At 36.2% G+C, this 27055-nt stretch overlaps 1 protein-coding gene and 1 long non-coding RNA gene across 7 annotated transcripts; one reads left to right on the forward strand and one right to left on the reverse strand.

Annotated features, from left to right (window-relative positions):
* The first annotated feature begins 311 nt into the window (after positions 1-311).
* LOC145102818 (pectinesterase-like) lies at positions 312-3702 on the forward strand. The gene is made up of 2 exons (XM_079040289.1): positions 312-1490; positions 2827-3702. The coding sequence occupies exons 1-2, from the start codon at positions 437-439 to the stop codon at positions 3516-3518; spliced, it is 1746 nt and encodes a 581-aa protein (XP_078896415.1). The 5' UTR covers positions 312-436; the 3' UTR covers positions 3519-3702.
* A 10821-nt stretch (positions 3703-14523) lies between these two features.
* Positions 14524-21528, reverse strand: LOC145100408 (uncharacterized). Of its 6 annotated transcripts, none has more exons than XR_013705025.1 (11): positions 21044-21528; positions 20833-20959; positions 17918-18501; positions 17493-17811; positions 17281-17378; positions 16806-17196; positions 16493-16536; positions 16262-16398; positions 16089-16122; positions 14879-15657; positions 14524-14769 (listed from the first exon to the last, which is right to left on the reverse strand). It is a non-coding gene; the product is annotated as an uncharacterized LOC145100408 (long non-coding RNA). The 6 variants fall into 6 exon arrangements; XR_013705027.1 differs by having other exon boundaries at positions 17493-17588; positions 17691-18501; XR_013705028.1 differs by having other exon boundaries at positions 16806-16861; positions 17143-17196; positions 17493-18501.
* Between the last annotated feature and the right edge of the window lie 5527 nt (positions 21529-27055).

The following is a 27055-nucleotide window of genomic DNA, read 5'->3' on the forward strand; positions in this document are numbered from 1 at the left end:
TTCAAGTCATTATCCCTAAAAAAAAAAGATAATAAACGTTTTATTTAGTTGGTGCGTTGGACTATTATTATCATTATTATTTATTTATTTATTTATTGCAGATTTTGTCAACGAACTTGCAAAAAATCCGTGGATGGGGATAGTCTAAAATCACATTTATACACGTAGAAAATAGTAGCATCATATCATATTAAAGTTAATAATCAACAACCCCATCCCCCTACTTTCCTCCGATCAATCAATCAATGTTGTTTTCACCGATTTTTGAAATTAATAAAAACATTCAAATACTATGTTCGTTAGAAGCTCAAAATTTGGCTTTTAGTTTGTAATTCGCCAATAAAAACACAAAAGCGACTCACTTCTCCAAACTCAACCACACTTATTTCTTCCTTCTTCACACAAGTCCCAATCCATTTCAAACACCTCAAAAACGATGACCCACATCAAAGATTTCCTCGCCGGAATCTTGAACTCCGGTAAGAACATTAACTTAACCAACAAAAGAAAAAAGATCTTTTTAACTGCTTTTGCATCAATACTACTACTCTCCGCTCTAATAGGCATTGTGGTCGGAGTCAAATCTCGAAACTCCACCACAGAAACCATCACAGTTTCAGCCGCTCACGCCGTCGTAAGATCATCATGCAGCGCCACGTTGTACCCAGATCTCTGCTATTCCGTCATCAGCAGCCACCCAGGTATGCACAAAAATATCAAAAAACAAAAGGACGTGATCGAGCTTGCTGTTAATATAACAACTAATGCCGTCGAACATAACTACTTCCACATAAAGAAGCTCACCACTCGCAAAGGTCGGTCGCAGCGCCAGATCGCCGCCCTGCACGACTGCCTGGAGATGGTATCGGAGACATTGGACGAGCTCCACGATGTCATGAAGGACCTCGAAGAGTATCAAACCAAGAGATCGCTCAGGCAGCATGCCGACGACCTCAAGACGCTAATGAGTTCCACCTTAACCAACCAGGAAACGTGTCTCGACGGCTTCTCCCACGACACGGCGGACAAGAACCTCCGGAGATCACTGAAAAAAAGCAATGACTGGGTGGAGAAAATGTGCAGCAATGCATTGGCCATGATTTGTAACATGACGAGTATAGATTTGGCGAATGAGAGGAAACTTAACGGGAGGAACTTGAAGGAGGAGGTGAATAATGTATGGCCGGAGTGGTTTTCAGCTGGGGACAGGAGGTTGTTGCAGTCAGAGACGGCGGTGACGCCAGACGTTGTGGTTGCTGCGGATGGTAGTGGAGACTATGACACGGTGGCGGCTGCGGTGGAAGCAGCGCCGAAGAAGAGCAAAACAAGGTACGTGATTAGGATTAAATCCGGGGTATATCGGGAAAATGTGGAGGTGGCGAAAAGCAAAACTAACATAATGTTTATGGGAGATGGAAGAAACGATACGATCATCACCGGAAACCTGAGCGTGAAAGGAGGAACCACCACCTTCAAGTCCGCCACCGTCGGTTTGTCTTCTTATCTCTTTTTTCTAATTTTTCTAAATAAACAAAAAACTTATTTTGTACTTTTAAATTTTTTACCCTGTTTTTTTTTTTTTTTTTTTTTTTTTTTTTTTTTTTTTTTTTGCATTAAAAAAATATTATTATAAACTGGCTCTCGTGTTTTCGATATAACCGTATGCATATTCTGTCTTTATTGGTAGATAAATGTGCCCATACAGTCTGTCGTACGTTCAATTTATTTTGAAAATGGACAAAAGTCTAATCACTAATATATAAAAATATAATTTAATATAAGGATCTGTTTTTTGTTTAATATATATTTGTGAATGATTTTTTTTAATAAACAAACATTCTTCTTAGTTATGGTAATCCAACTGTCTTTGTATTTTTAACTATGATTTCAATATTATGTCTAGATATTTATTAGAGTAAATTATAAATTTGGTCAAAACGCTTTACATAATATTGTAAATTCAGTTCAAAATTTAAAAATGTCTCAATGTTGTGAATGTGGTGGTTATTATTATTATTATTTATTTTTTTCAAAATTACAAGTTTAATTCAAAGTATAAAGTTATTATATATGAGGTAGGGACGTCGTTATCAAAAATTCAAAATGCAACATAAAGGCAACATCTAAATTCAAAAGTTAACCATGTTCCACTGTCTATCATAATGGCAAACACAAAAGCGAAGATTTTTGGTATATTATTCATGTGACTATGAAAAGAGTGGCCCACTTTTCTTTTTACAAAACAAATATAAATCCATACATCATGATCGATGATTGATGATTAAAATAAAAGAGAAAATCATAACAATATCTAAAATGATTTTTTATTCTCTATATATAAATAATTTATTTTGTAATGAGACCATTTTGACGCAAAAGTTCTTTTTGAATGCTTTATCACTAAAAAAAACCTGACAAAAGTTTATGCATTTCGTAATGATAGAAATACTAGTGACTTTTTTTTGTGAAAATAAGATTTTCTTTTTGTTGTGAACAGTCGTTTTGAATCAGAAAAAAATAATAATAATATATTTTATCTAGTGGTGGGGAGTCATTTTGCAATCAGATTCATTGTAAAATTGATTTTTTCTTTTTTTGAAAAAAAAAAGCCAAAAAGTTTGTTCATTTTATTACTTTTTGATTTTCTAAAAGTGTTGGTCTTTGATTTCGATTAAATTGAACTTTTTTACATAATTAGTCCTTCAATTATACATGTTATACTATAAATATCAACATACATTCACATCCATTATGTTATCATCGGTTTACATATTTACACAACATTATTTGCAAAATAATTTATTGTGGTGTTAATACATCATGCAGCTGTCGTAGGTGATGGGTTCTTGGCTCGAGACATAACATTTGAAAACACCGCCGGAGCTGAAAACCACCAAGCGGTTGCTCTCCGTGTGGGCTCAGATTTTTCCGCTTTCTATCAATGCGACATTTTGGGACACCAAGACACTCTTTACATCCACCGTAATCGTCAATTCTACATCAACTGTTTGATCGCCGGCACCATTGATTTCATCTTCGGCAACGCAGCGGCGGTGTTCCAAGACTGCGACATCCATGCACGCCTCCCTGGACCCGGTCAAAAGAACATGCTCACAGCCCACAGCCGAACCGACCCTAACCAAAACACAGGGATTGTGATTCAAAAGTGCAGGATCGGAGCCACTTCTGATCTCCAACCGGTGATAGGGGATTTTCCGACGTATCTAGGGCGGCCGTGGAAAGAGTTTGCAAGGACGGTGGTGATGCAGTCGGTGGTTAGCGATGTGATTCATGAAGCTGGATGGCATGAGTGGAATGGGGACTTTGCATTGAACACATTGTATTATGGTGAGTACGAGAACACAGGTGAAGGGTCGGAGACTTCTGGTAGAGTAAAATGGGAAGGTGTCAAGGTGATTACTAATGCTTCGGAGGCTGAAGTGTTTGCCCCAGAAAACTTCATTGCAGGCCATAGCTGGTTAAGCTCTACTAGCTTCCCTTATTCCCTGGGTTTATAAACAGTGGTCTAAGGAAATCTAATTTATTATTTAATAATCGAGTAGCTTGATCGTAAACGAAGCAACTATTAATTGTTTGGGTGTGACGTGATACGTAATCTACATAAAAGATTGAGAGAGAAATAGTGATATATATTGATTTTATTATATTGATTAAACGAATACAATACCTTGTCTATTTATACATCTTGTGTTAACTTGTTTTAGATAAGCATAAGGAGACTAAGTAGATCTATAATGCATTAAATTTACTTACTATATAAATCTACGTTATTTTTTCTATTTTTCTATAATGCATTGAACTCAATAGAGTTCAACGAAATATATATTTAAGAGTTTCATATCTATTGAATGTCAACATGGCATCCCATAATGGTGGAGTTTAATCAATTGAGAGTTTAATCAATTGAATGTCAATAAGGTATGTCACCTCATTCAACCTTTTCATTGAACTATGCATTGTAAATGCTCTAACTCATTAACCATAAGGAAACGAACTTTAGCTAACACACTTAACAACTTCGGATGACGAGGCAAGACTGATTATACGCTATCATGCCTCATGAAGCAAATCTTCGGTGTGGATGTGAACTTTGGATTGCAAGTGCTGAAATCGAGACGTATAAAGTCCATTTCTTAGTATATCAACAAGCTTCGATATAGTCGCGACATTACAAAACCATATCATGGATGAAATGAACGTTGATCTCAACATGTTTAGTGCATTAGTGAGTAACATGATTAATTATCAAATACGTTGCACTCATATTGTCACACTGTAGAGTTTGTGGATTTGTGATCGGAAGACGAAGCTCATTCATAAGTGAAGTCAACCATTGTATCTTTATGGACGTGGAAGCAAGTTCATGATGTTCGGCCGTTGTACTAGATCTAGTAACGATACTTTGCTTTTTCGAACTTCAACTCATGAAGTTACTTCCAAGTTATATGCAATAACTAGTAGTAGATTGTCGTTCATTAAGACAACCAACACAATCGAAATCGAACTATTCATGTAGAATAAAGTATGAGGACTTATGAATAAGAAGACCATGAGTAGCAGTTCCCTTCAAATATCATTTTACGACTTCTACTGTCGATCGCTTGGGTGTAAGAGAACTGAGAGACCTTGCTCACTACATATGCAATTTTAGGACGAGTAAGCATGATATATTGCAGTGCTCTAATGGTATTGCAATATAATGTTGGATCAAGTGGTATCCCAAAAAATCTGGACAATTGTTTGTTAGGAGAAACTAGCCTAAATGCCAAAGAAATATCACCCAATATCTTTTAAGGAAAACTAAGAATGTAATTTCTAAATGAGATCAATGGTGAAGGATGCCAAGCTACCTATAATCAATATATCGTCAACATAGACAAGAACATAATATTTAGTAGACTCTATACAATAAATAAATAAATAAATAAATAAATAACGAATTATCTTATATACGTAGGCAAAATCTAAAATGTAATAAAGTAGAAGAAAGTCTGACAGACCAAGAACATGTAGCCTACTTAAGACCGTAATGGCCTTCTTAAGGAGGCAAATATGATAAGCACATATAGGATCAATAAAGCCAGATCATGTGTTGGATTAAAGTGTCTAAGCTCAAAACTAAGTTGGTATACATTTGTAATTAAAAACAAAGTCCTTTTGAGGTTGCCCTCATAACCATAAATAGCTATGAATGATATTTACAGAGAAAGAGAGAATGAGAGAGAGAGAGAGAGAGAGATTATTTGTAAATATATTATATGATTAATATGTTAATTAGAAATGGGTAGTTGATTTGTCAATTTATTATGTGATTAATAAATTACTATGCGATCAATAGTTAAGTAGTTGATTTGTTAATTTATGTGATTAAAAAATTAATAAGAAATCAATGAGAATTAATTTAGAATTAATTAGATTCAATTTGAATTAATTTCTAGATTAATTTGAATTAATTAATGGTGCAAGGGGTGAATTATAATTGTTCAATAGTTGAACAAAAGAAGCAATTCTAGAACCATCCATGATATGGACGGTTTTAGAGGGATTCCTAGGGTTTCGGGAATCCTCCTAGTTGCATATAAGGAAATGATTTTAATTAGGAATTAAATCCATTATTTAATCAGTTCAAATCTAGCTTTGTCTGCAACTTACCTAAACTATAAATATGACTCATTGGCTTGAAAATTTTCATACACAACCTTTCTATGAAGCTTATGAATGAAATCTCCTTCTTCTTCCTCCTTTCCCACTTCATTCTAGGGTTTCTAGGGTTTTAGGTGTGAGTCGTTAGAAACATCATACTTTTGGTGCTTGCTTTCTAAATATCAAGAGGGATTCAAGGAATTGTTTGCTATAACAATTCAAGGTATGTAATCTAACCCTAATTACTTAATTCGATTATACCTAGGGTTCATTAAAGTTTCATAATATGTTGCTATTACTTGTTAAGATGATGAGAATAAAACTATTTAAGATCGATAGATTCAAACAGATATCAATAATAATTAATAGAAAACGATGAACACCACAATGAATCAAACGAGTGTCGAATGATTAATATGCCCCACCTCAGAAGAATTCAATGAGAATTGCTATTGTAGAGGTGTACTAGGGTTACAATACTTGATATGGAAAATGATTATCAAAAGCGTGTTTAACATAGTGCATGCATGCACTATATATACTAAACCCTAAAACAAAACACGGTTGGACAGGCCCAAACCGAGTATACAAAATGGACCTAAGTACTAAGCCCAATGACGCAACCTCTAAGACTAAACAATCTCCCCCTTTGCGTCAAATGGGGCGAGATATCAAGTTGGTTGAGCGAGGGTGGATTTCTTCATTGTCTTGAATATCTTCGGTATAATGGCAAGAAGAGTTTGGTGAAACGTGATGTACCACCGAAGCATATCTGTGAAGTTCTTCTTATCACTTTCACTGTTTTGTTTGCACTTGTGTATAATATCTATTATATGCTCCAAACAAGAAGTGGAGAATAGATGCTTATCGTCAAGAGCGGACACAAATTTCTGACCTTCGCCCCAAGAGAACATGACGATATGATATTTTGAATCAATTTTGCCCAGTCGCATTCTGTTCACGTCACCTATCTTCCTAATCAGTTTGACAGTGGGCTTCTTCCTCAAAACGTTTGTAATCTCCTGATCCATCTTCGCAACTTCATGAATGTAAGAAGCTAACATTCTCTTGATATGGTCAATTATGGGCTCATACTGTTGTTGATCAGAGAGCAGTATGTTGTTGAGAAGAATCCAATCATGTGGGTTCAAGATCGGTAGATCAGCCAATGAGATCATATGGACCAAACTGTCTGATCCTTGGGTGACTTTCAATTTGACATTGATAAACAAACCCGCAGGAGTCAGTTTGAGTACCTTAATTGATGTAATCTTTTGATCGCTCCATGTCAGGTACTGTGGTTGAGAGAATTCAAGGTAGTAATTGAGAAGATCTCGATCAACCTTCGGATCCGGAGAAGGAATGTTTATAATCGAATTTAAACAATGAAATACAAAGGCTTTTCGGGCGATAAGCATGTAAAATTGAGAATCCTTTGTATTATCACAGTTAAAAGAAGCTAATGGTTCAAGCCAACGAGAACTAGGGGCCTCCATAGCTTCATTTATCCATTTCTCTAGTGACCATGGTGGAAAGAGAGCTTGTCGGGTGACCAAGACGTCATGAGCATCTCTTTCTCTCTTCTCCTTTTCTTCTTCTTCCCTAGCAATCCTGAGATTTTCATCAATCTCCCTATCACGATTTTTCCTTCTCAGTGCGTCCTCTTCAGATTCATCCTATTTATCACTTTGAACAATTATACCCTTCGCCTTGTCCTTCACACTAGAACCCGAAGCTTTATTAACCTTCAGTCTAATGGTGACTGTCAGAATAGTAGATGGTTGTTTGGGAGGTTTTGATGATCTTCTCCCCCTTGTTGTGGAGGAACAACGGGCTCCGTAACACCCTCAATTCGGCTCAAGATTTCTAGAGCAGGAAGTAACTTCTCAGTCAAGTGGTTGCGGACTGGGAGAGTTAAAACCGAATCATGGGCATTGACCAGGTAAGAGAGAAGGATGAAGACATCAAAAATGCAGCTTTTGACGACTGCTCGCTCGATCTTTAGGGAATCAATCTCCTTAATTGCTTGATTCAGCTGAACAGACTGAACTTCAAGTGAAGTGGTTTTAGAAGCAAGTTCATCCATAATTTTGTTCTCCATGGCAAGATCAGTCTGAAGTTTGTCAAGGTGATTGTTGATAGAGGACAGAAGACTGGTTTAATCTGCTTGAAGCCCTGAGTGCACCAAATCAAAATTTTCTTTTTTCAGTTTGAAGAGATTTGGAAAGCGACTCAATAGCATTGTTCACTTTGTTGGCGTTAGTTTCAGCAACACCTTGAAGAGATTCCAGAAAAATATTGGCATCTGAAATAAGAGAAGCTACATATTCTGTTTCTTTTTTACAAGACCGAGTAGAGGCATACACTGCCTCGGTTGCCTTATGGATGGACTCATCATGCTTTTGAATTGAAGTTTCAATTAGGGCTTTGATAGCAGCATCAGAATAAGCTGATGCGGAGGAAGAGGAAGATTAAGCGAGCAACTTGTCAAGTTTTTCATTGAGATCTTTTAAGTGTCGCTTGGTGAGGGGAGCATCGTCATCATCCTCACTTTGAACTCGATAAGGGCTATAGTAGAAGGACTCATAATCGACATCATTACCACCAAGAACAGGGAAAGATTCTGTGGAAGGAGATGGGGATATGGATTTGGAAGTGACAGGTGATTCAATTTCTAAGGTAGGTGCCCCCGTATCAGATACGTTGACACGAACCGAAGGGTCGGGTATGGTTGTTGTTGAAGATACTTGAGTGAAGATTGGTGGAGGGAGAGGGGCAATGGTTGTATATTGAGAAGAAACAGGTGGTGGAAGTGGTGCAATAGAGACAGACATTGTAGTATGAGATGGAGAAGGAGGAGGATTTGGAACAGAATCATTAAGTGGTACCTCATTAAGTGGAGAACGTGGAGGCGTATTTCCCCTTGGTGATCCTTCAAGATGTGCATCTTCGACTTCATCTGATTTCTCTTGATCATGATCAGAAGGAACGTAGTCCGAATCACTAGGCGAAGCTGCCTTCGGTTTATTCGCCATCTTTTTAACCTTTTGCTTCTTGGTTTCAGAAGGAGTTGCTTGTTCAGTTTTACGCTTTTTGGGCGTGGCAGCTTGGGAAGATTGGCCTACTTTCTCGTGCTTCTTTGAGTCTGGTTTCTTCCCCCTCTTAGCTGGTTTATCAACAGCATCCAGCATGGTTTGCATCTCAGAGGTCAATTGCCTTGGTCTTGTGGGTGGGAGTTTTCGATAGTCAGCCATAACCTTGCTTTCAGTAGAGACACACCTGTACATCGACTCAGGAATGGACCTGATGAACAGAAATTTGGTCGGATCAGAGACAATGATCTTTGTTGTGTGAAAGGTCGCAATCAAAGATTTTAAAGCATCTGCCATGACTGGAACCTGGAAGTGCTACATTGCTCTTTGAGTAATCAACGTCCAGAATCTTCCACAAGAGATTTCAGAGTGTTTGGAAGAAGAATTAAGACTCTACACCAGTTGAGTTAATATCAAGGATCCATAATCCAGATTGATCCCATGGTAAAGTGTAACATCCATAAATTTTACGCCAAATTTAAACTTTTTCAATCATAAATAAAAACCGTAAAGCATCGTTTAAAAAATGTTTCCAAATCATTTTCCATCAGAGTGTCCTAAAAATCATAACATAAGGATGAGGAGCAGTACGGTCACGTCTTCGCCTTTCCATGGACTCCTGAAGTACCTGAAACAATAAACTGAAAACTATAAGCCCGAGGGCTTAGTGAGCTACACCCAAAATACCAATACCACATTGACAATACCATATCAGTAATAATCAATCAATCATCATGCATACTGGGCCATCGGCCTGACTGGACCGCCCTACTGGGCCTACAGTCTGTCTGAATCTATCTCGAGCTTTTAGCATGACTGGTCCGCCACGTGGGCCTACAGTCTCCCCGGACCGCTCATAGGGTATGTTGGCCTTCAGCACAAAGCAGGACCGCCTCAACCCAACCAACAAGCAAATAACCATGTGCGCATAGCTATCATATACTGGCATATACAAAACATCAAGCATATCTATCTCAGATCATAATCATAGAATTCTCCCGTAACTAGAGTACCGACCTATCAGGTCACTGACACATCAATCCCTACGGATCATAAAAGCATAACATACTGTCTACCTCGATTCCGAGCTAACAAATCATAACCACATGCAACATACCATAACAATAACAACTAAAGGGCCGGCCTTGGTGCCGTAGACCCTATCGATATAGTGAGGATAACTCACCTCGCAGATGTCTACATGAAAGGTAAACTCCAACTCTCGGGTCACTTGACACAGGTTCCACCACCTATCATCATAGTAAATCACACTCATAAGTCCTTAACCTTACAAGGTACTCCATAAACCACTAGTCAATCCCTGGTCAAAGTCAAAGGCCTCAATCAAGGTCAACAGTCCATGCTGACCTTAACTCGCTGAGTTCCCTGAAGTACATTCCAAATCGCCGAGTCATCGGAGTGACTCGTCGAGTTCCTTTGATCCTCGATCAAACTTAAGGTCACACATCGAGTTCCCTCCTTGCAACTTGACAGATACACACGCATACATAATCTAAGGAAAACTCATCCGACTCACCGAGTTGTTCTTCAACTCGTCGAGTCTTATGGTGATCTTCATCGGACTCGTCGAGTTGTTCATCCAACTCGTCGAGTTCATGGCCATCTTCATATGACTCGCCGAGTCACCTTGCGACTAGCCGAGTCCATTCAGTTCTTTTTTTTCATACAGACTTGATTTGAGCCATGCAGCAGCCCCAAATCACAGATCCAAGCTTCTAGGACATACATATCACGTAAAGTTGCAAACTTTACGTGCATGCATGGCTATAAAGGCTCTAAATGTCTATTTTAAGTTCTTAATGAAGATTCAAGTCTAAGTGGGGCGTCAATCACAACCAATACAACAACTTTATGATTCTAGCATCCAAGGAGGGTTCAGATCTGAAGTTACAACCTCAGATCTAGCCCATAGCTCATCCTTTCAACTTAATACTTCACCACAAACCCTAAAACTCAAAAATATAAGAGATTCACAAGAAGAAAGGCGATTTGGTTACCTCCAGAAGATGATGATTGAGATAAGAGTTGAATCCCACACTCCACTTAATCCAACACCCTTCTCCTCTAAGCCTTCTCTCTCCAAAATCCTCTTTTCAAGCTTCAATCACACAATGGCACACACACACACACGTATTAGGGTTTTAAGGGATCTCAAAGATTGCAAGGAGGCCAAAGGAGGCTGAGGCTCCTTTAAATAAGGGTGCAAACCTCGGGATTTAGGGTTTCATCTGCCGGCTTCTACTCGCCGAGTCCCAAAGTGGACTCGTCGAGTAGGTCACTTAACACGCGGTCCCACCCCGCTGCTACTCGACGGGTAGGTCGACCGACTCGTCGGGTAGGGCTTCATCCAATAATTCTTTTGTAAATAATACCTGAGAATCGGGGCGTTACATAAAGACCATAAAGAATGATCATAAACCCTTTGCTAGCACCATTAGATCCAGCAACCATTTCTGCTAATCCTTTGAAAAGAAGAGTAAATAGGCCATTCCATTGAGAAGGCAGACAAGACTTCTTGAACTTAGTCACTGTGGTAAGAACATCGGTGTATCCCATATCGTAGAACATGGTGAACAGCTGTGTGGTAGTGATGGAATTAGGAGCCACTACGGAGTCATCAGAAATTAGCCCTAACAGAGAACAAAAACGGGCTTTTGAAACGGAACACTTGTGATTGAAAATCTCAATGTAGATTCTCTCCTTGTGTTTATCATAAGAAACAAATGAATAGACTTGGGATAGTAGAGACATGGGTACCGATTCTACTTGGGTTAAAGCAATAACCAGTGGTGAATATTTGAGGCATTCAACCACTTGTAGTATGTAAGGATCATAAAGGAATGGATTTAGTTCAATAATCAGGTTTTGATTGGGTTTGATGGTCAGTAGAGAAGATGAAGCAGTTTGTTCATGAACCGATGAAGATTCAGCCATTGATGCAGGTGTGAAGAAGAAGAAGATGAACAATAGAAATTCGCCTGTGTATTCTTGAGTAAGTTTGGAAGTGGTAAAGAGGTACAAGGGGTGTGAGAAAGCCTTATATACCGTTTCCAGGAGAGAGAAACAATCCGGAGTAATGATTATACGATCTTCTGAATCGGCGTCTGAAAAAGCGCAGTTTGACAGCTTGGTTTCCCCGGGAAGACGTCGTCAGGCGTGATATTAGGAATCGTTTCAAATTCACGCGCCCGTTGCAAATCTTATCCAATGACTTGGTTTGAAATTTTATCTTGTTACCGCCATTTCATCTTCAAAAACGTTTCAAATTCCTTTTCAAACATGTATGTACAATCAAGTCGGCACCTTCCCTCGATCCTGAGAAGTACCTGAAACACATAACACACAACACGGTAAGCACAAAGTTTAGTGAGTTCCCCAAAATACCACATACACAAATAATAAGCCTCTCATGCCTATAACTCGGCATGAACCCTCCAGTCTCATGTGTCTCGGTGAGGACCCTCCGGTCTCACATCTCGCGTTGGACCCTCCAGTCCTATATCTCAGTGAAGACCCTCCGGTCTCACAACTTGGTTTGGACCCTCCGATCTTATCTTAGTAAAACACAGAATATAACACATATCACAAAGACAAAATGCATAATGTCACATAACTCAGTATAAAAACATATGACCCTCCAATCGATAACTCAATAAGACCCTCTAGTCACATAGTATTATCGCTCGGGTAAGTATAGTGAGAAGACTCACCTCGGAAGTAAGCAAGTAGATCTAGCACCCCACGAACAGTCTAGACTCCACCTACATAATATAATTATCTCTAATAAGCAAATTGTAATAACCACTTCAGATGCTAAGCTAGCTCCTCTACTAAACCTCAAAAGATTGAAAAGACCATTTTACCCCTCCATGGTCTCTAAAGTCCACAGTTGATCAAACCCTAAAAGTCAATGAAAGTCAATGCTCAAGTCAACAGTCCCTGTTGACTAAACTCGTCGAGTGCATCTACGCAGCTCGTCGATTTCCCTCATTTTCTCAGAAGTATCGGGAAAATCCAGCTCAACTTATCGAGTTGTCTCATCAACTCGCCGAGTTGTAGCGCGTTCAGTCTATCAGGGAAAACCCTAGCTGACTCGGCTCATGCACTCGTCAAGTCTCTCTAAACAAATTCTCATTCAGACGATTCTAAGTAGAAATAATGTCCCAAACTCCAGATCTAGCCTCCCAAGGCTGAAATACCACATAAAGTTGCAAGCTTTACGTCCATACATGGCACCTAGGGCTCGAAATGCCAAAACAAGCTCTATATAGGGTTTAATGCATAAAAGCTTGCCACTAGCTTGATAAGGCTTGGATCTTTGGGCTCAAGGGACTACATATGGTCCAAATTTGGAGTCTCAACTCCATGGCAAGCTCAAAACACTCTAGAACTCAAGAAAGAATGGAAAAGGCCCTAAAGTTATTAGGAACGAGATCTGACCAAAATAATGAGCAAGTTTGAAGCTTTTTACCTCCAAACTGAAGCTAGCATTGAAAAACACTTGATCCGAAAGCCTCTTCTCATTCCAAGCCTTGATGCTCTTCACTCCTCTTCCAAGTGTGCACTAGAACACCCAAAGTTAGCTTCTTTCTCTCTCACAAACGAATACACTCGATTAGGGTTTCTCACAAAGTATAAGGGTGATAAGGGAGGCAAAATGAAGGCTTAAGGTCCTTTAAATAGGAAACAAACCCTGAAAATTAAGGTTTTCTCACTCAGCACCTACTCGTCGAGTTGGGGTCCTCCAACTCGTCGAGTAGACTCTAAAAATCACGCGGCCAATTAACTCCTTTACTCGGCGAGTTGGGGCATCCAACTCGTCGAGTTGCTCTAAAATTACAAAAGTAAATTAATTAAATATTATACCTGGGAGTCGGGATGTTACAATTTTTTAACAAGAAAAGTTTAGATATGTTATCAATGATAAAAATTGTGTAAATTCTCCTTTTCAAAAAGTGATTTTTCTTGCTTGAAGGTAAAAATAAATGTAATTGTGGTGTTTTTGACACCATTACTTTGCAAACAAGTTGTGCAGCTAAAAGGATGATTTTTAGGCCTTTTTGTCAAGTTTAAAAAGGTCAAAATAGGCATTTTTAATAGCAAATATTCACCATTTTGTAAATTATGACTGGAAATCGTCGAAACTGTTGGGAGCGCTTTTTTTTTTTCAATTCAATTTGGTTAAAATGGCTATTTTAGTTAACTTTTGGCAGTAAAAACATTTCAAATGGTTATGTTGTTTACAACATTATACATTAGTGAAAATGGTAAAATTACTGCTATTTTTGTAAATTTCAAGCGAAAATCTTCCAATTTTCCACAGTGTTTCTAACAATGTAATTGAGTTGCTGAAAACTGAGTTTGAGAAATCTCATAATGGCCGCCTTATAAATTTTTTTTATCATAGTACTGTTGCACAATTTGCTCAATAAAATAGATATAATATAAAAACCTAATCTGCTTATCATTGTGATTTAGTGTGTTGCTTGGAATATTAATGATATTTAATTCCCTTCTAACAGGTACGACAATACCACAAAATATATATGTTTCCTTTAGAGTAAATTACAAAAGTTGTTTCCATGGTTTCTGCTATTTCGTATTTAGGACAAATATAATAATAACTAGATGGGTTTTTCCCATGCGTTGCGTGGGTTAGAAAGACATGTTATTTTTAATTTGTTGTCATAGTAATTAAGTAAATGATTGCAGATATGGTGAAATCAACAACTAAAGATAGAGATCGGAGAAAAAAATTTAAATTTGTGTTGTACTTCATGTTAGAAGTTTACAAATGGTACAGGCCTATGCACCAGTAGAGTAAAAAACAAAATTATAAGCACTAATTATTATAGCCTTCAATACGATGAATTAAAGATACTATTATCGTCCGAACCCAATAAACGGACTTCAAAATTTTGCCATGAACCTCTCCTTACAACCACTTTCTGCCATCGGGGGATTGCACCAACTTCATGTTCTGTTGAACAACCTGGTTAGGGATCAAATAAATCCACTGAAACAATCAAAATCCCGAAAATTTATTTCTTAAAAAATTATAGACCATATTACAAACAATAGGGGATTAATAAGAAAACTACCTGAATCAGCCCCTGGTCCAGATAACTTCAATGGTCATTTTTTCAGTCCTGTTAGTATATGAAAACATTTGTTGATTTTTTTTGTATATGTGTATGCATGTTAGATAACTCATTGGTTGTTTTTTTATAAATAAGATGATAAATGCTAAATGCAAGAAACAACAATGAACTTTTATTTATTTATCAATCATAAAAAGGAAAGAAATCATGAATGCTGCTATAATACTGAAAGATATGAAAGTATATTGCTATTTGGTGGATGTTGTCCTAATATCCAAATCTAATTCACCAGGATAAAGCAGTGCATACATGGGCTGTAAAACTCTCGTCAGATTCCCTGACCCAGAAAGATGCCCAAGGGGTGAGCATAAATCATGACAGATGGCCGAATTAAAAAAAAAAAAAAAAAAAAAACAAAAACAAAAACAGGGCTCTATAATCTTTTTACCAAATTTGGATCAACAATTGTTTAATCGGATTATTGGTCTTTTCAAATAAAGAAAATGGTTATTGTCGAAGTTAAGAATGAGACAATTGGCATTAAGTAGTCAAACATGGGCCTAGATTGTACATAAAATTGAAACAACTTGGAAAACTATTCCTTACCAAAGAACCCTCCTACCAGTACAAGTAATGGTTTTGGGTGGAACTTTATGTATGAATTGTCAATTATACCCCTGACCTCAATTAAATCGCATACTCATCAACATCAACCATTTCACCAACACCCTTGCGGCTTAACTTATTTCCCGCGACATTCAACAATAGGATATTTATCTCTGTAGCAAAAAAAATGATAAAAATAATCAATTGTCATCTTAGTAAGTAGAATGAGGAAACAAATTTAAAATGTGACATAATTATTCAAGCTTTTTTATATTTTAGTCTGAATCAATTGTCTTAATAATTAAACGACTATTTTACCCTTATAACGTATATGTCTATTATTCGTACAATTTAATGAATAAGTGATTGTGACACAAGTTGTGCCAAAACCTCATTCAAAATCATTACGGACTATAATCTTCTTTATCCCAGTATTAAGTACAATTCATTATTAAAAAAAATTAATGTAAACATACCAAGGTATTTTGATTTTACAACATTGCATATATGGGTATTTATGATCCTCAAAATAGATAAAACATAGAATAAAAAAACATATTTAAGTAATGTTGAAGTTAAGTATATTTTTTAACAATTAAATTACCCGGCTTGTCCAACGTACTACAGGTGTGTTGATGCTGAAAAATATTGCATTTATTTAGTTAGAGCTCCATTTATCTAAAACATGTAAATAAAGAATATAAAAACAGTTAATAAACATATTGAAAATAGAAAAATTAATAAATAAAAAAGCATTTACAACAAAATTAGACTTACTTTAAGCAAAAAAAAAGGCTTTATTCAAGTCCAAATCTTTAAACCATGAAACAAAGGGAAGAGTCAAGGCTTGAGGTTGACTTTGTCATGGTATAATGAAAAGTACTCTCATTAGATGTAGCACAGTAACAGCCCACCTTATGGTAACACAAAAATATAACATCATAGTTATATACAATATAAATGCAGAAAAAATAGTAAGTTGATATTGATAAAAAAACATTTATATACCAAATCAATAGGAAATAGCCTCAACTTGATAAACCGCATCAAATCTATATAGACAGGAAACAGAGAATGGTTAGTACAACATATCAGGTGAATACTCTGAACCATGAAACCCTTCAACATTATTATTATAAGTTTTATATCTTAATATTTTCTTTTCTATCATTCAAATCTGTTAAACATGCCCGCTCAATCATCTCTCCTAAGCCTCAATGTAAAAAAAATAATAACAAAAAAAATGAAAAACTTTTTATTTGTTTATCCTTCGTACCTAATCAGTACAACAGTTTGAATCAGAATCGGACCTTTATCTTACCATGTTACAACATCTGGTAAGGAAGGATAAGTTCATATTGAAAGGTCTAAAATACCCTGCAACCAAAGATCCATGTTATGATCAAGAATAAAGAGATAGGTAGTACATTATACGGCACATATAAGCAAATAAAATTAGCAATGGCAAAAAAAGAAACCAAGTCAACGATGGCAATAAGCAACAACTTCACTATTCTCCTGTGCATCTATTGATATCAAGAAGCTAATATGGAAAACTTCTATTTTTTCAAAACTTTCTAACAATAGTCACCTTGTCTCTATCTATCTGATTAAAGGATATGAACCTGAAGAAGTAGTTAATCTAAATTCATATTCACCGATTGAAGGATGGTTGGTTATTGCAACTTCTTTAAAAGCTTTCGTAGTTTGATCTGCATCATATGAATAGATAACAATCATAATACAAAAACATCGTGTCTTTTTTATAGTTAAACCTAAAAGTTACAAAAAATTACCTGGAGAAGTTGTTGCACTGATCTATTTGGATGCATAACGGTACCTTATTGAAGGAGCAGGGGGCTAAAACGATCTTGATATGTGAAAAAATTGAGATCTGTACATGTTTACACCAACAATATAAATAAATTGGTTTGAACATGAATAAAAAATTTAGTGTATATATACAAATACAAAAAAAAAAAAATGAAAGGTGAGTCGGCAGACTCACCGTCGAAGGTTGTGGAAGAGGTTGTGGACCTCAACACCTACGTCTGCCCTGACATGTCGACAGGCACCACTCCTTTTTCTGAGAAATCGATGACATCTACAAACCCATATCGCAATATACAAATGTGAAATACCGGCCAATTGTTTCAGAGGGGAACAAATACATGAAGAGATAGACGAATAACAAATACAATTCAACATCTTCTTCCTCTTGTTCTTCAGATTGATCACCAAATTTTTTTTGCATCATCAGATGCCTTTTCTTTTCCCCCACCATTCTTTTCCCTATTGGCGGCCGCGCCCAAGACAACCGGCGAAACCTGAAGAAGAAAAGTAAGCAGTGGAATGGGTATGAGTAGTATTTTGAGGAAGAACATAGCAACAGAACCGGATACGGTATCTAAAATTTTGGATCTAACTCCTTACACCAGTGGGGGTGGGGCGATCCTCAGCTTCATCTCCACAGGTGGGACGTCGAGTCCGGATAGAAAATCGGCAGTAGATGAAAGCAGTTGGTGTCAATGTCAATGGCAGTGGGTGGTGGGTTGTTGAGGAGATAACAGTCGATGATTAACCTTAGCCACCACAGCAGCCAACGCCGTCGCACCATCACCATCAAAAGCATTGGTGTGTGTTGTTGCTTCGTTGCAGAAATCATCACAAAAAACAGTCGACCGACAGCTCCATTAGGGTTGTTCTAAGCAGCCTTTTTTTAAGCGGTGTAAGGTAAATAGGATGGGGAAGCGATGGTGACCAGATAAGAAAGCATGGAAGAGGAAAACGTAACGAACCAAAGCAGAAGGTGGTGATGCGGTGCTCAATCGGTTCTAAACAGACCCCCTCACAGAGGGTGGAAGGATTGAGATGAAGAAGCGGTGGGCAGATAAAAGGAAAGACAGTCGAAGGATCTGGAAGGAAAAAAACGTAATGGAATAACAACGGTGATAAGAGAGGCAGTGGAAGGATCAGGAAGGGGCAACGGCAAGAATACACGTGGAATGTCTAAACATCTACCACGAAGCAGAAAAAGTTTATGAGTAAGCAGGAATATAAAATTAAATAACACATGAAACAATACAGCAAACAAAAAGAAGGAAATTTAAAAAATGTCGATTAAAAAAAACCATAGGAGCATACAATGAATCAAAGTAGGGAGCCAGAATAAGAGATTCACATAAACTTAAGGACAAACAATGAATGGAAGTCAAGGGTCCAGAACTGACAAACAAATACCAATTTAACTGTTCATAAGCTTCATATCTTTTATATATATATATATATATATATATATATATATATATATATATATATATATATATATATATATATATATAATTTTTTTTTTCATTTTGTGTGTGGTGTGTGTTTTGTAGACATGCTTGATAAACAAAGGTAATACATTAATATAATCATTAGCTTATTAGAGTTTATTTTTCACTGAACCAACCACCTTTATGTTTTTTTGTATTAGTAATACATGAATTACTTAAATCAACCATTAATCTAACTCAATAAATGTTTGGATTTTTTTGAATGACAGGTTATATAGATATGATATGAAACTTTTCTTATAAGAAATATAATAAAGGTACATTGTTATTTATTTACTTTTATTGTATTCAAATTTATGTTTTATTGTATAATATTATATTTTTATCATTGATATTGACTTAAAAGAACATGATTTTAATATTTTGAAACCATTTTATATATTAATTAAAAATAACGATGATTGACTTACGTACAAAACGTCAAATTATGTATAAAATAACAGTATGTGAATGTATGATTAAGATTGTGACTTTTATAGCCTCTATGTTGTTTTACTTTGTCAACCAACCGTATACAAATGTATAAAATACAAATACAAAATTGCTAAAAATTTGACTATTTAACCATGACTTAAGAAACTAATTTATAATAAGTCACATTTATGTCATGACAACTTTTTTTTCTGCATTTTCTATAGAAGTGTTAAATTAAAAAACGAAAATCTAGAAAATATGCAAAATATAGCATTGTACTTTATAATTTTTTTATTTTTAACAATTTTTCATAAGTATACTGTTTCTTTGTGTGTGACTGATTTGCCCCTGAATTTCTATCTATTTTCCAACAAATACGAGAATTATCAAAGAACTTCATAACTAAGCAAAAAGTAGCATTGAACTTATAGAAATAATTAATTTCAGCCAATTAAAAAAAATTTGGTTCAAATATCATAAAAAGTTATTGTGTTATATTAAACATCAAGTTTATAGTATAATGTTTTACCGTGTGAATGTGTTGTAATAAAATATAAAAATGGAACAAATTTCACTATTTTACCCCTACTCAAATCACTACCTTATAATAAGTCATATTTTTGCGATATATATTAGAAAAAAATAAAATTTACAATTTTCAAAACTTCATAATTTTGGAGAAACTATCATTGTACTTTCCTTAAATATGATTTTCTACATATTGTGTTACAAAATTATCATTTAACAATACAACTTAGGAAAAAAATCCATAAAATAACAATGGCCTTTCTAAAAATATATATTTTAAATATTTTTGTCCAAAAAAAAGTATATTGTTTTGTTGTGTGTATGTGTTGTAAAAAATACACAAATGTCAATGTTATTAATAAATTTCATAATTTATCCCTTACAAAAAACAATTTCATAAAATATAGTATCATAATTACATTTGCTTCTCATTATAGCGATGTACTTAAATAAAGTGTGTATTTGTAACTTTGTGTCTATGTGTTGCAAATAGGATATAAAAATGTATCCTATTGCTATTTTGTTATTTTTTAAAATCCCATTACACACTAGGATGTACTCAAATTTTATAATTATTTTTTCCAAATTGTCATTTCATATTTATTATCAATATTGTAAAGGGATGTAGGAAAGTAGTGTTGCTTTTTTATTTAAATATAAAGTGCTTTCTATAACATATAACATCCAAAGTCGTCCGACTAAAACTATCTATTTCGTATTTTTTGGTCATATTTGCCTTAAATAGAACATGCAATGAGTTTCAATAGTTTTTAGGAAATGTGATTGTTTTTCCCCTGATGAAATAACTACTTTTAATACAAATGTATAATGGTAGCCTTTGTTGGAATCCTAAGTCGAGTAGGACTTGGGGACCAAGCAATAACAACCTAGTTTTAAGGAAACTATGTTCAAGTCGGTTTCTAGTTTCCTAATTATAATCTAATTACAAGTCGGTATATTAGAATATATATATATATATATATATATATATATACACACACACACATACATCTTGACTTGAATTGGTATCAGAGCCAAGAACAGAAGGCTTTGAGATCGAATTCTTACCTATTAACGAGCCAGTCAACATGTCAGATATAGGGGAGATGGAGAAGCTCCGGTGAGAGTGAAGGAGGTCGAAGCAACTTCTGTTGTCTAACCGATGCTCACACCAACCAATTACATTGTCTGGTTCCTGCGTATGAAGGTGGTGCTTAGAATTTACAAGGCTTGGACAGTGATCGATCCAGGAACAGACAAGAACGAGGAGAAAGATTACCTTGCTATGGGGTTGCTTTAACAGGCAATTCCAGAAAGCTTGATAATGCAAATTGGCGATGTTGAGTCTTCAAAGCATCTGTGCGAATCAATCAAGGCTCGTTATGTAGGAGCTGATAGGGTGAAAGAGGCTCGATTGCAAACCCTAAATGCCGAATTCGATCGGTTGAAGATGATGGAGTCAGAAACCATCGACGCGTACCCTAGAAAGCTGTCCGGTATTGCCTCGAAATCTGCAACTTTAGGAGAGGTTATTGATGAATCGAAATTAGTAAAGAAGTTCCTCAAAACCTTGCCTCGTTCGAAGTTTATACACATCGTCGCCTCTTAGGAACAGGTGATCGATCTGAAATCAGTCAGATTCGAAGATGTAGTCAGTCGATTGCAGGCATACGAGGAAAGAATAAGGGAAGAGGATACCGATGGAAGTGATCAGACAAAGGTATTGTTCTCCAAAGAAACAGGTGGCAGTGGTGGATTATCTAGATCTCATGGAGGAGTGACAGGGAAGACGAATGGAAAAGGATCGTCAAGTGGGTTTATTCATGGGGCAAACGGGTCAGATGGGTCAGGTGGACCAAACAAATGGACTAAGAATCTACAAGGCCCAAAGCAGAAAAATCACAGGCCCAATGACTCAAATAAGTCTAACTTTGACCCGAACAAAATTAAAAATAAAAAAGATCGATCATATATTATTTGTTACCGATGTGACAAACCACAGGTCATTTTGCGTCTCAACGCCCGGATCAAATTAAAAAATTACAAGAAAGGTGATACCGTCCCGATACGACTCACAATACAACGATGTGTAGTACTTGGATAATGGGGAAAACAATCACATGACGGGAAATCGATCATTTTTCTCCAAACTTGATGAAGGCATAACCGGGAGGGTTAAATTTGGAGATAATTCGTGTGTAAAAATCAAGGGAAAGTGTGCTATACTTTTCCAAGGAAAGAAGGGTCAACAAAGGCTTATGACAGAGATTTACTACATACCGGATCTCAAGAACAATATTATTAGTCTCGGGCAAGCAACCGAAGCCGGGTGTGATATTCGAATGAAAGATAACTATTTGACCATGCACGATGACGATAATTGCTTATTAATGAAAGTACAAAGAACTCCAAACCGTCTTTATAAAATAAAATTACAAATTGGAGTTCCTATTTTCCTTGATTCGAGACTAAGTGAAGATGCGTGGCGATGACATGCAAGACTTGGGCACATCAATTTCGAGTCAATGAAAAGATGTTCAATAAGGGTTTAGTCAAAGGGTTACCTCAATTTGATCATGAGAATCAATTATGTATTCATGCTTGGTGGGCAAGCAAACAAGAAAGTCCTTCCGTACTATGATGACATACAAAACAAAGCAACCATTGGAGCTAGTTCACGGTGATTTATGCGGTCCGATCACGCCGGCAACCAATGGTCAAAATCGGTATATTTTTACACTAATTGATGATTTTTCACGTTTTATGTAGATTTATCTCATGAAAAAAAAGAGTGAGGCGTTTAAACACTTCAAAAAATTCAAAGCTTTGGTGGAGAATGAAATTGGAAAATCTTTGAAAGTGTTTAGAAGTGATCGAGGATGTGAGTTTACTTCTCTCGAGATTAATTCTTTCTGTGATCAAAATGGAGTCAAACGCCACCTTACTGCCCCATACTCTCCATGACAAAATGGAATTGTGGAACGAAGAAACCGAACATTAATGGACATGACATGAAGTATAATGAAGGCAATGCATGTTCCAAACTACTTATGGGAAGAAGCGGTAAATCACTCTAAAAATCTAATTAATCGCATTTACACAAGATTCCATGGTGATACAACTCCATAAGAAAAGTTGTATAAAAGAAAACCAAATTTAGAAAATGTTCGTATATTTGGGTGTCTAGCACATGCAAAAGTTGAAGCGGTTAATCTAAAAAATTTGGATGCAAGATCAAGACCACTAGTGCATGTTGGTTTCGAACCGGGTACGAAAGTTTATCGGTTATTTAACCCGGTAACACAAAAAATAATCGTGAGTCGAGACGTTATTTTTTATGAAACCAAAGGGTGGGATTGCATTAAAGAAGCAGGAACCAACAATGAAGAACCGGGCTCATTCATAATACCATGGGACTATCCGAGATATGAGGCGAACAACCAAGGAAACGATGTAAACAATGATCCAATTGAATCGGATCATGAGATGGGAGACAGAGCGAAAGTACAAGATAATGAACAACTAAGTTCGGTAAATAATATTGTTCAACAAGGAGCTGCAAGTCAAAGACCCTCGAGATCAAGAGTACCTCCAAGACAATTTCAAGATTATGAGCTTGACCTTGATAATCTTGAAGAACTTCTTCTTACAACCAATGATGAGCCGATATCGGTTGAAGAAGCGAAGAAAGAACCAGAGTGGGTCAAAGCCATGGATGCGGAAATTAATTCGATAAACAAGAATAATACTTGGACTCTCGTAAACAAGTCTATGGGGGTGAAGCCAATTGGACTCAAGTGGGTGTTCAAATTGAAGAAAAATGCAGATGGTGCCATTAATAAATTCAAGGCAAGGTTGGTTGCTAAAGGTTACATGCAATAACCCGGTATTGATTTTCAAGAAGTATTTGCCACGGTAGCTCGAATCGAAACCATTCAGTTTCTTATAGCCTTAGCCGCTACTCACGGGTAGGAGCTTCACCACTTGGATGTTAAAATGTCGTTCTTACATGGAGAATTAAAGGAAATTGTTTACGTATCGCAACCAGAAGGCTATATAAAGATGGTAACGAATATAAAGTATATCGTCGTACAAAAGCACTATATGGTTTAAGACAAGCACCTCGAGCATGGAACATGAAGCTTGATGGGATTTTGAAGAGTATGAAATTTCAAAAGTGCATGAAAGAACCATCGGTGTACCGGATAAGTGAAGGATCTAACTTGCTAATTTTAGCAATTCATGTTGATGATTTATTTGTCACAGGTACAAATTTGAACATGATCAAGAGGTTCAAATTAGAAATGTCCAAGAACTTTGAGATGTCGGATCTTGGAAGATTAACTTATTACCTTTGCATTAAAGTCAACCAAGAGGAATTGGGGATTACTATAAACCAAGAAGCATATGCTCAACGCATTTTAAAAGAAGTGGGTTTACATGATTGCAATCCAACCCACATTCCAATGGAACCAGGAATTAAGTTGTCAAAGGCCAAAGATGAACACGAAATCGACTCAACACAATATCGAAAGGTGGTAGGATGTCTTAGATATCTCTTGCAAACAAGACCCTATATGGCATATGTGGTTGGAGTTGTTAGCCGATACATGCAAAGTCCAAGAGAATCACATGGTGTTGCAATCAAACACATTTTAAGGTACTTACGAAGAACAACGGGATACGGAATCAAGAACGAGAGGATGGGACGAAGGCGACTTATATGTTATAGTGATAGTAGTCACAATGTTGACCCGAATGACGGTAAAAGCACAATCGATCACATTTTCTACTACGGGTCATCTCTAATTACATGTTGTTCGCAAAATCAAGATACTGTTGCTTTATCATCTTGCGATGCGGAGTTCATGGCAGCCACGGCAACCGCATGTCAAGAAATATGGCTTCAAGATTTTCTTGGAGAAATCATGAACAAAGCGCAAGAGAAAGTGATTCTTAAAGTTGATAACAAGTCGACTATCGAACTAACGAAAAATCCCGTCTTTCATGGAAGAAGTAAACACATTCACATGAGGTTTCACTCCATTCGTAATTGTGTTGAAAACGAACAAATGGAGGTGGAGTACACTCCCGGTGAAGAACAAAGGACGGACATTCTTACGAAACCACTAGCTCAAACCAAGTTCAAGGAAATGTGGAGCTTGATCGGAGTTGAAGGATTCTCTAGAAGGACTTAGAGATTCGGGGATGATTGTTGGAATCCTAAGCCGAGTAGGACTTGGGGACAAGCAATAGCAACCTAGTTTTAAGGAAACTATGTTCAAGTCGGTTTCTAGTTTCCTAATTGTAATCTAATTACAAGTCGGTAGATTAGAATATATATATATATATATATATATATATATATATATATATATACACACACACACACATATATATATATATATATATATATATATATATATATATATATATATTTGTAATACCTACAAGAGAAAGTTTGTATAGATTGTTAAAAAGTGTTGGTGAAATATTCGATGATGTTTATTTGCGAAAACCTTCGTTGAATGATATGCAACAGCTATATGTGTCACATGAAGAAAGACATGGTTTTTCGGATATGCTTAGAAGCATTGAATGCACACTTTGGGGTTGAAGAAATCGCCCCTAAGGGTGGAGATGGGAGTTTACAAGTGGTCATCATGGAATACCGTCGTTGGTATATAGATGTTGTTGCTTCCTAAGATTTATGGATTTGACATGACTTTTTCGGAGTTGCGGGTTCCAACAACATCAACATTATTGATCAGTCACCAATATTCAATGATATTTTGTTAGGAAAGGCACCAGATGCTCATTTCACAATAAATGAAAATAAATATAAGTTTGATATTACCTTACGGATGAAATATTTCTTACGTATTCTACATTCGTGAAGGTATTCCAACCCCTAGTATCATAATGCATAATAGAAGTGGCACATAGTAGAACATGCGACACGACTATATGAGATAGAAATTATAAGATATATTATGTATGCATGTATCATAATGCATAATATGGTAGTGAAAGATAAAGGGTGGAATATTGCACACTATATGCCAACGGAGCCTCGACATATGCAGTTTGTACTAGGTTCAGTGTAATATTTGCATAAAGTTGTTGATATTCAAGATACACAAAAACACGAGCGACTTCGACAGAACTTGACGGATGATATCAATGATGCTAATGATAATGATGAGTAGTTTATTTAGAAAAAAAAGATTATGTAATTTAGTTTCATGTTGTGGTTTATAAAATTGTTTTTTTATAAAATTATGTAATTTATTTTTAAAATTATAAAAAAAATAAATAATTAATTAAAACTAAAAAAAAAAAAAGATTACATGGAACTTATTTTGGTGTGGTTGTATTGCTGTGATTTCCTAGCTGAAATCAGGGGCGGAGCTAAGAGAGGGGGGGGGGGGGGATGGCCCCCCTGATTTTTGGTATTCGAACTTCTAATACCTGTATTATATATAATAATGGATTTATCTGTTTACTAAACCTCTTTGGCCTCCCATGATTTATTATAATTTATATACAAAATGTAATTGAAAAAATTATTCAAATATGTAATTAACTCTAAATTAGAAAATCGATTATATTTGATAATTAGAAATTTGCTGAAAAAAATAACGATTCTAATAAAATTAGGATACTAATTTTTAGGAAATTAAAACTCTATAAAAAAACCAAACAACAAATCTAGCATTAACTTATTATCTCAATCAAAGATCAATCTTTGAGAAATACAAAAACTATATTAGAAATCATCATTTTGCTTCTGCCGGAAAACATACCCACCGTCGGAGTGCTCATCTCTGTTGGAGTTCACATCGGAAAACATAACCATTGACTTACGAGTCTCCAACCGACAATCGCCCTTGCTCATTTATGTTTTTTTCTCCGACCAGCCACTGCCTTGCTAACTTCTGTGTTTCCGAAAACAAATTGTTGTAGTAGCTGCCGCGGCCGGAGTGCTAATCACTCCATATATGTCTTGTCCGTCCTTGCCGACTTCTGTATCATCGACCAGCGTAGGAGCAACCTCCGTCCAGCACCGATGACTCTCCAATCTCTCATATCAGCCAGATATGTACGCTTCTTGGTTCTCTCTTCTGTTTTGTCTTTCACTCTTTATAATATTATATGTTTGAAACTTAAAAGGAAGGGATATACAAATACAGCTCTCATAAATAAAAACTTACACCTTAACCTTTATAATATTATGAAAATATTATTTGTTGTTTGTTATCCCACAAAAGCTTTTGAAATAACTAAACGG

The sequence above is a fragment of the Lactuca serriola genome, chromosome 4 (assembly GCF_051521515.1).
Source record: "Lactuca serriola cultivar US96UC23 chromosome 4, Lser_US96UC23_V15, whole genome shotgun sequence".
Taxonomy (NCBI): Eukaryota; Viridiplantae; Streptophyta; class Magnoliopsida; order Asterales; family Asteraceae; genus Lactuca; species Lactuca serriola.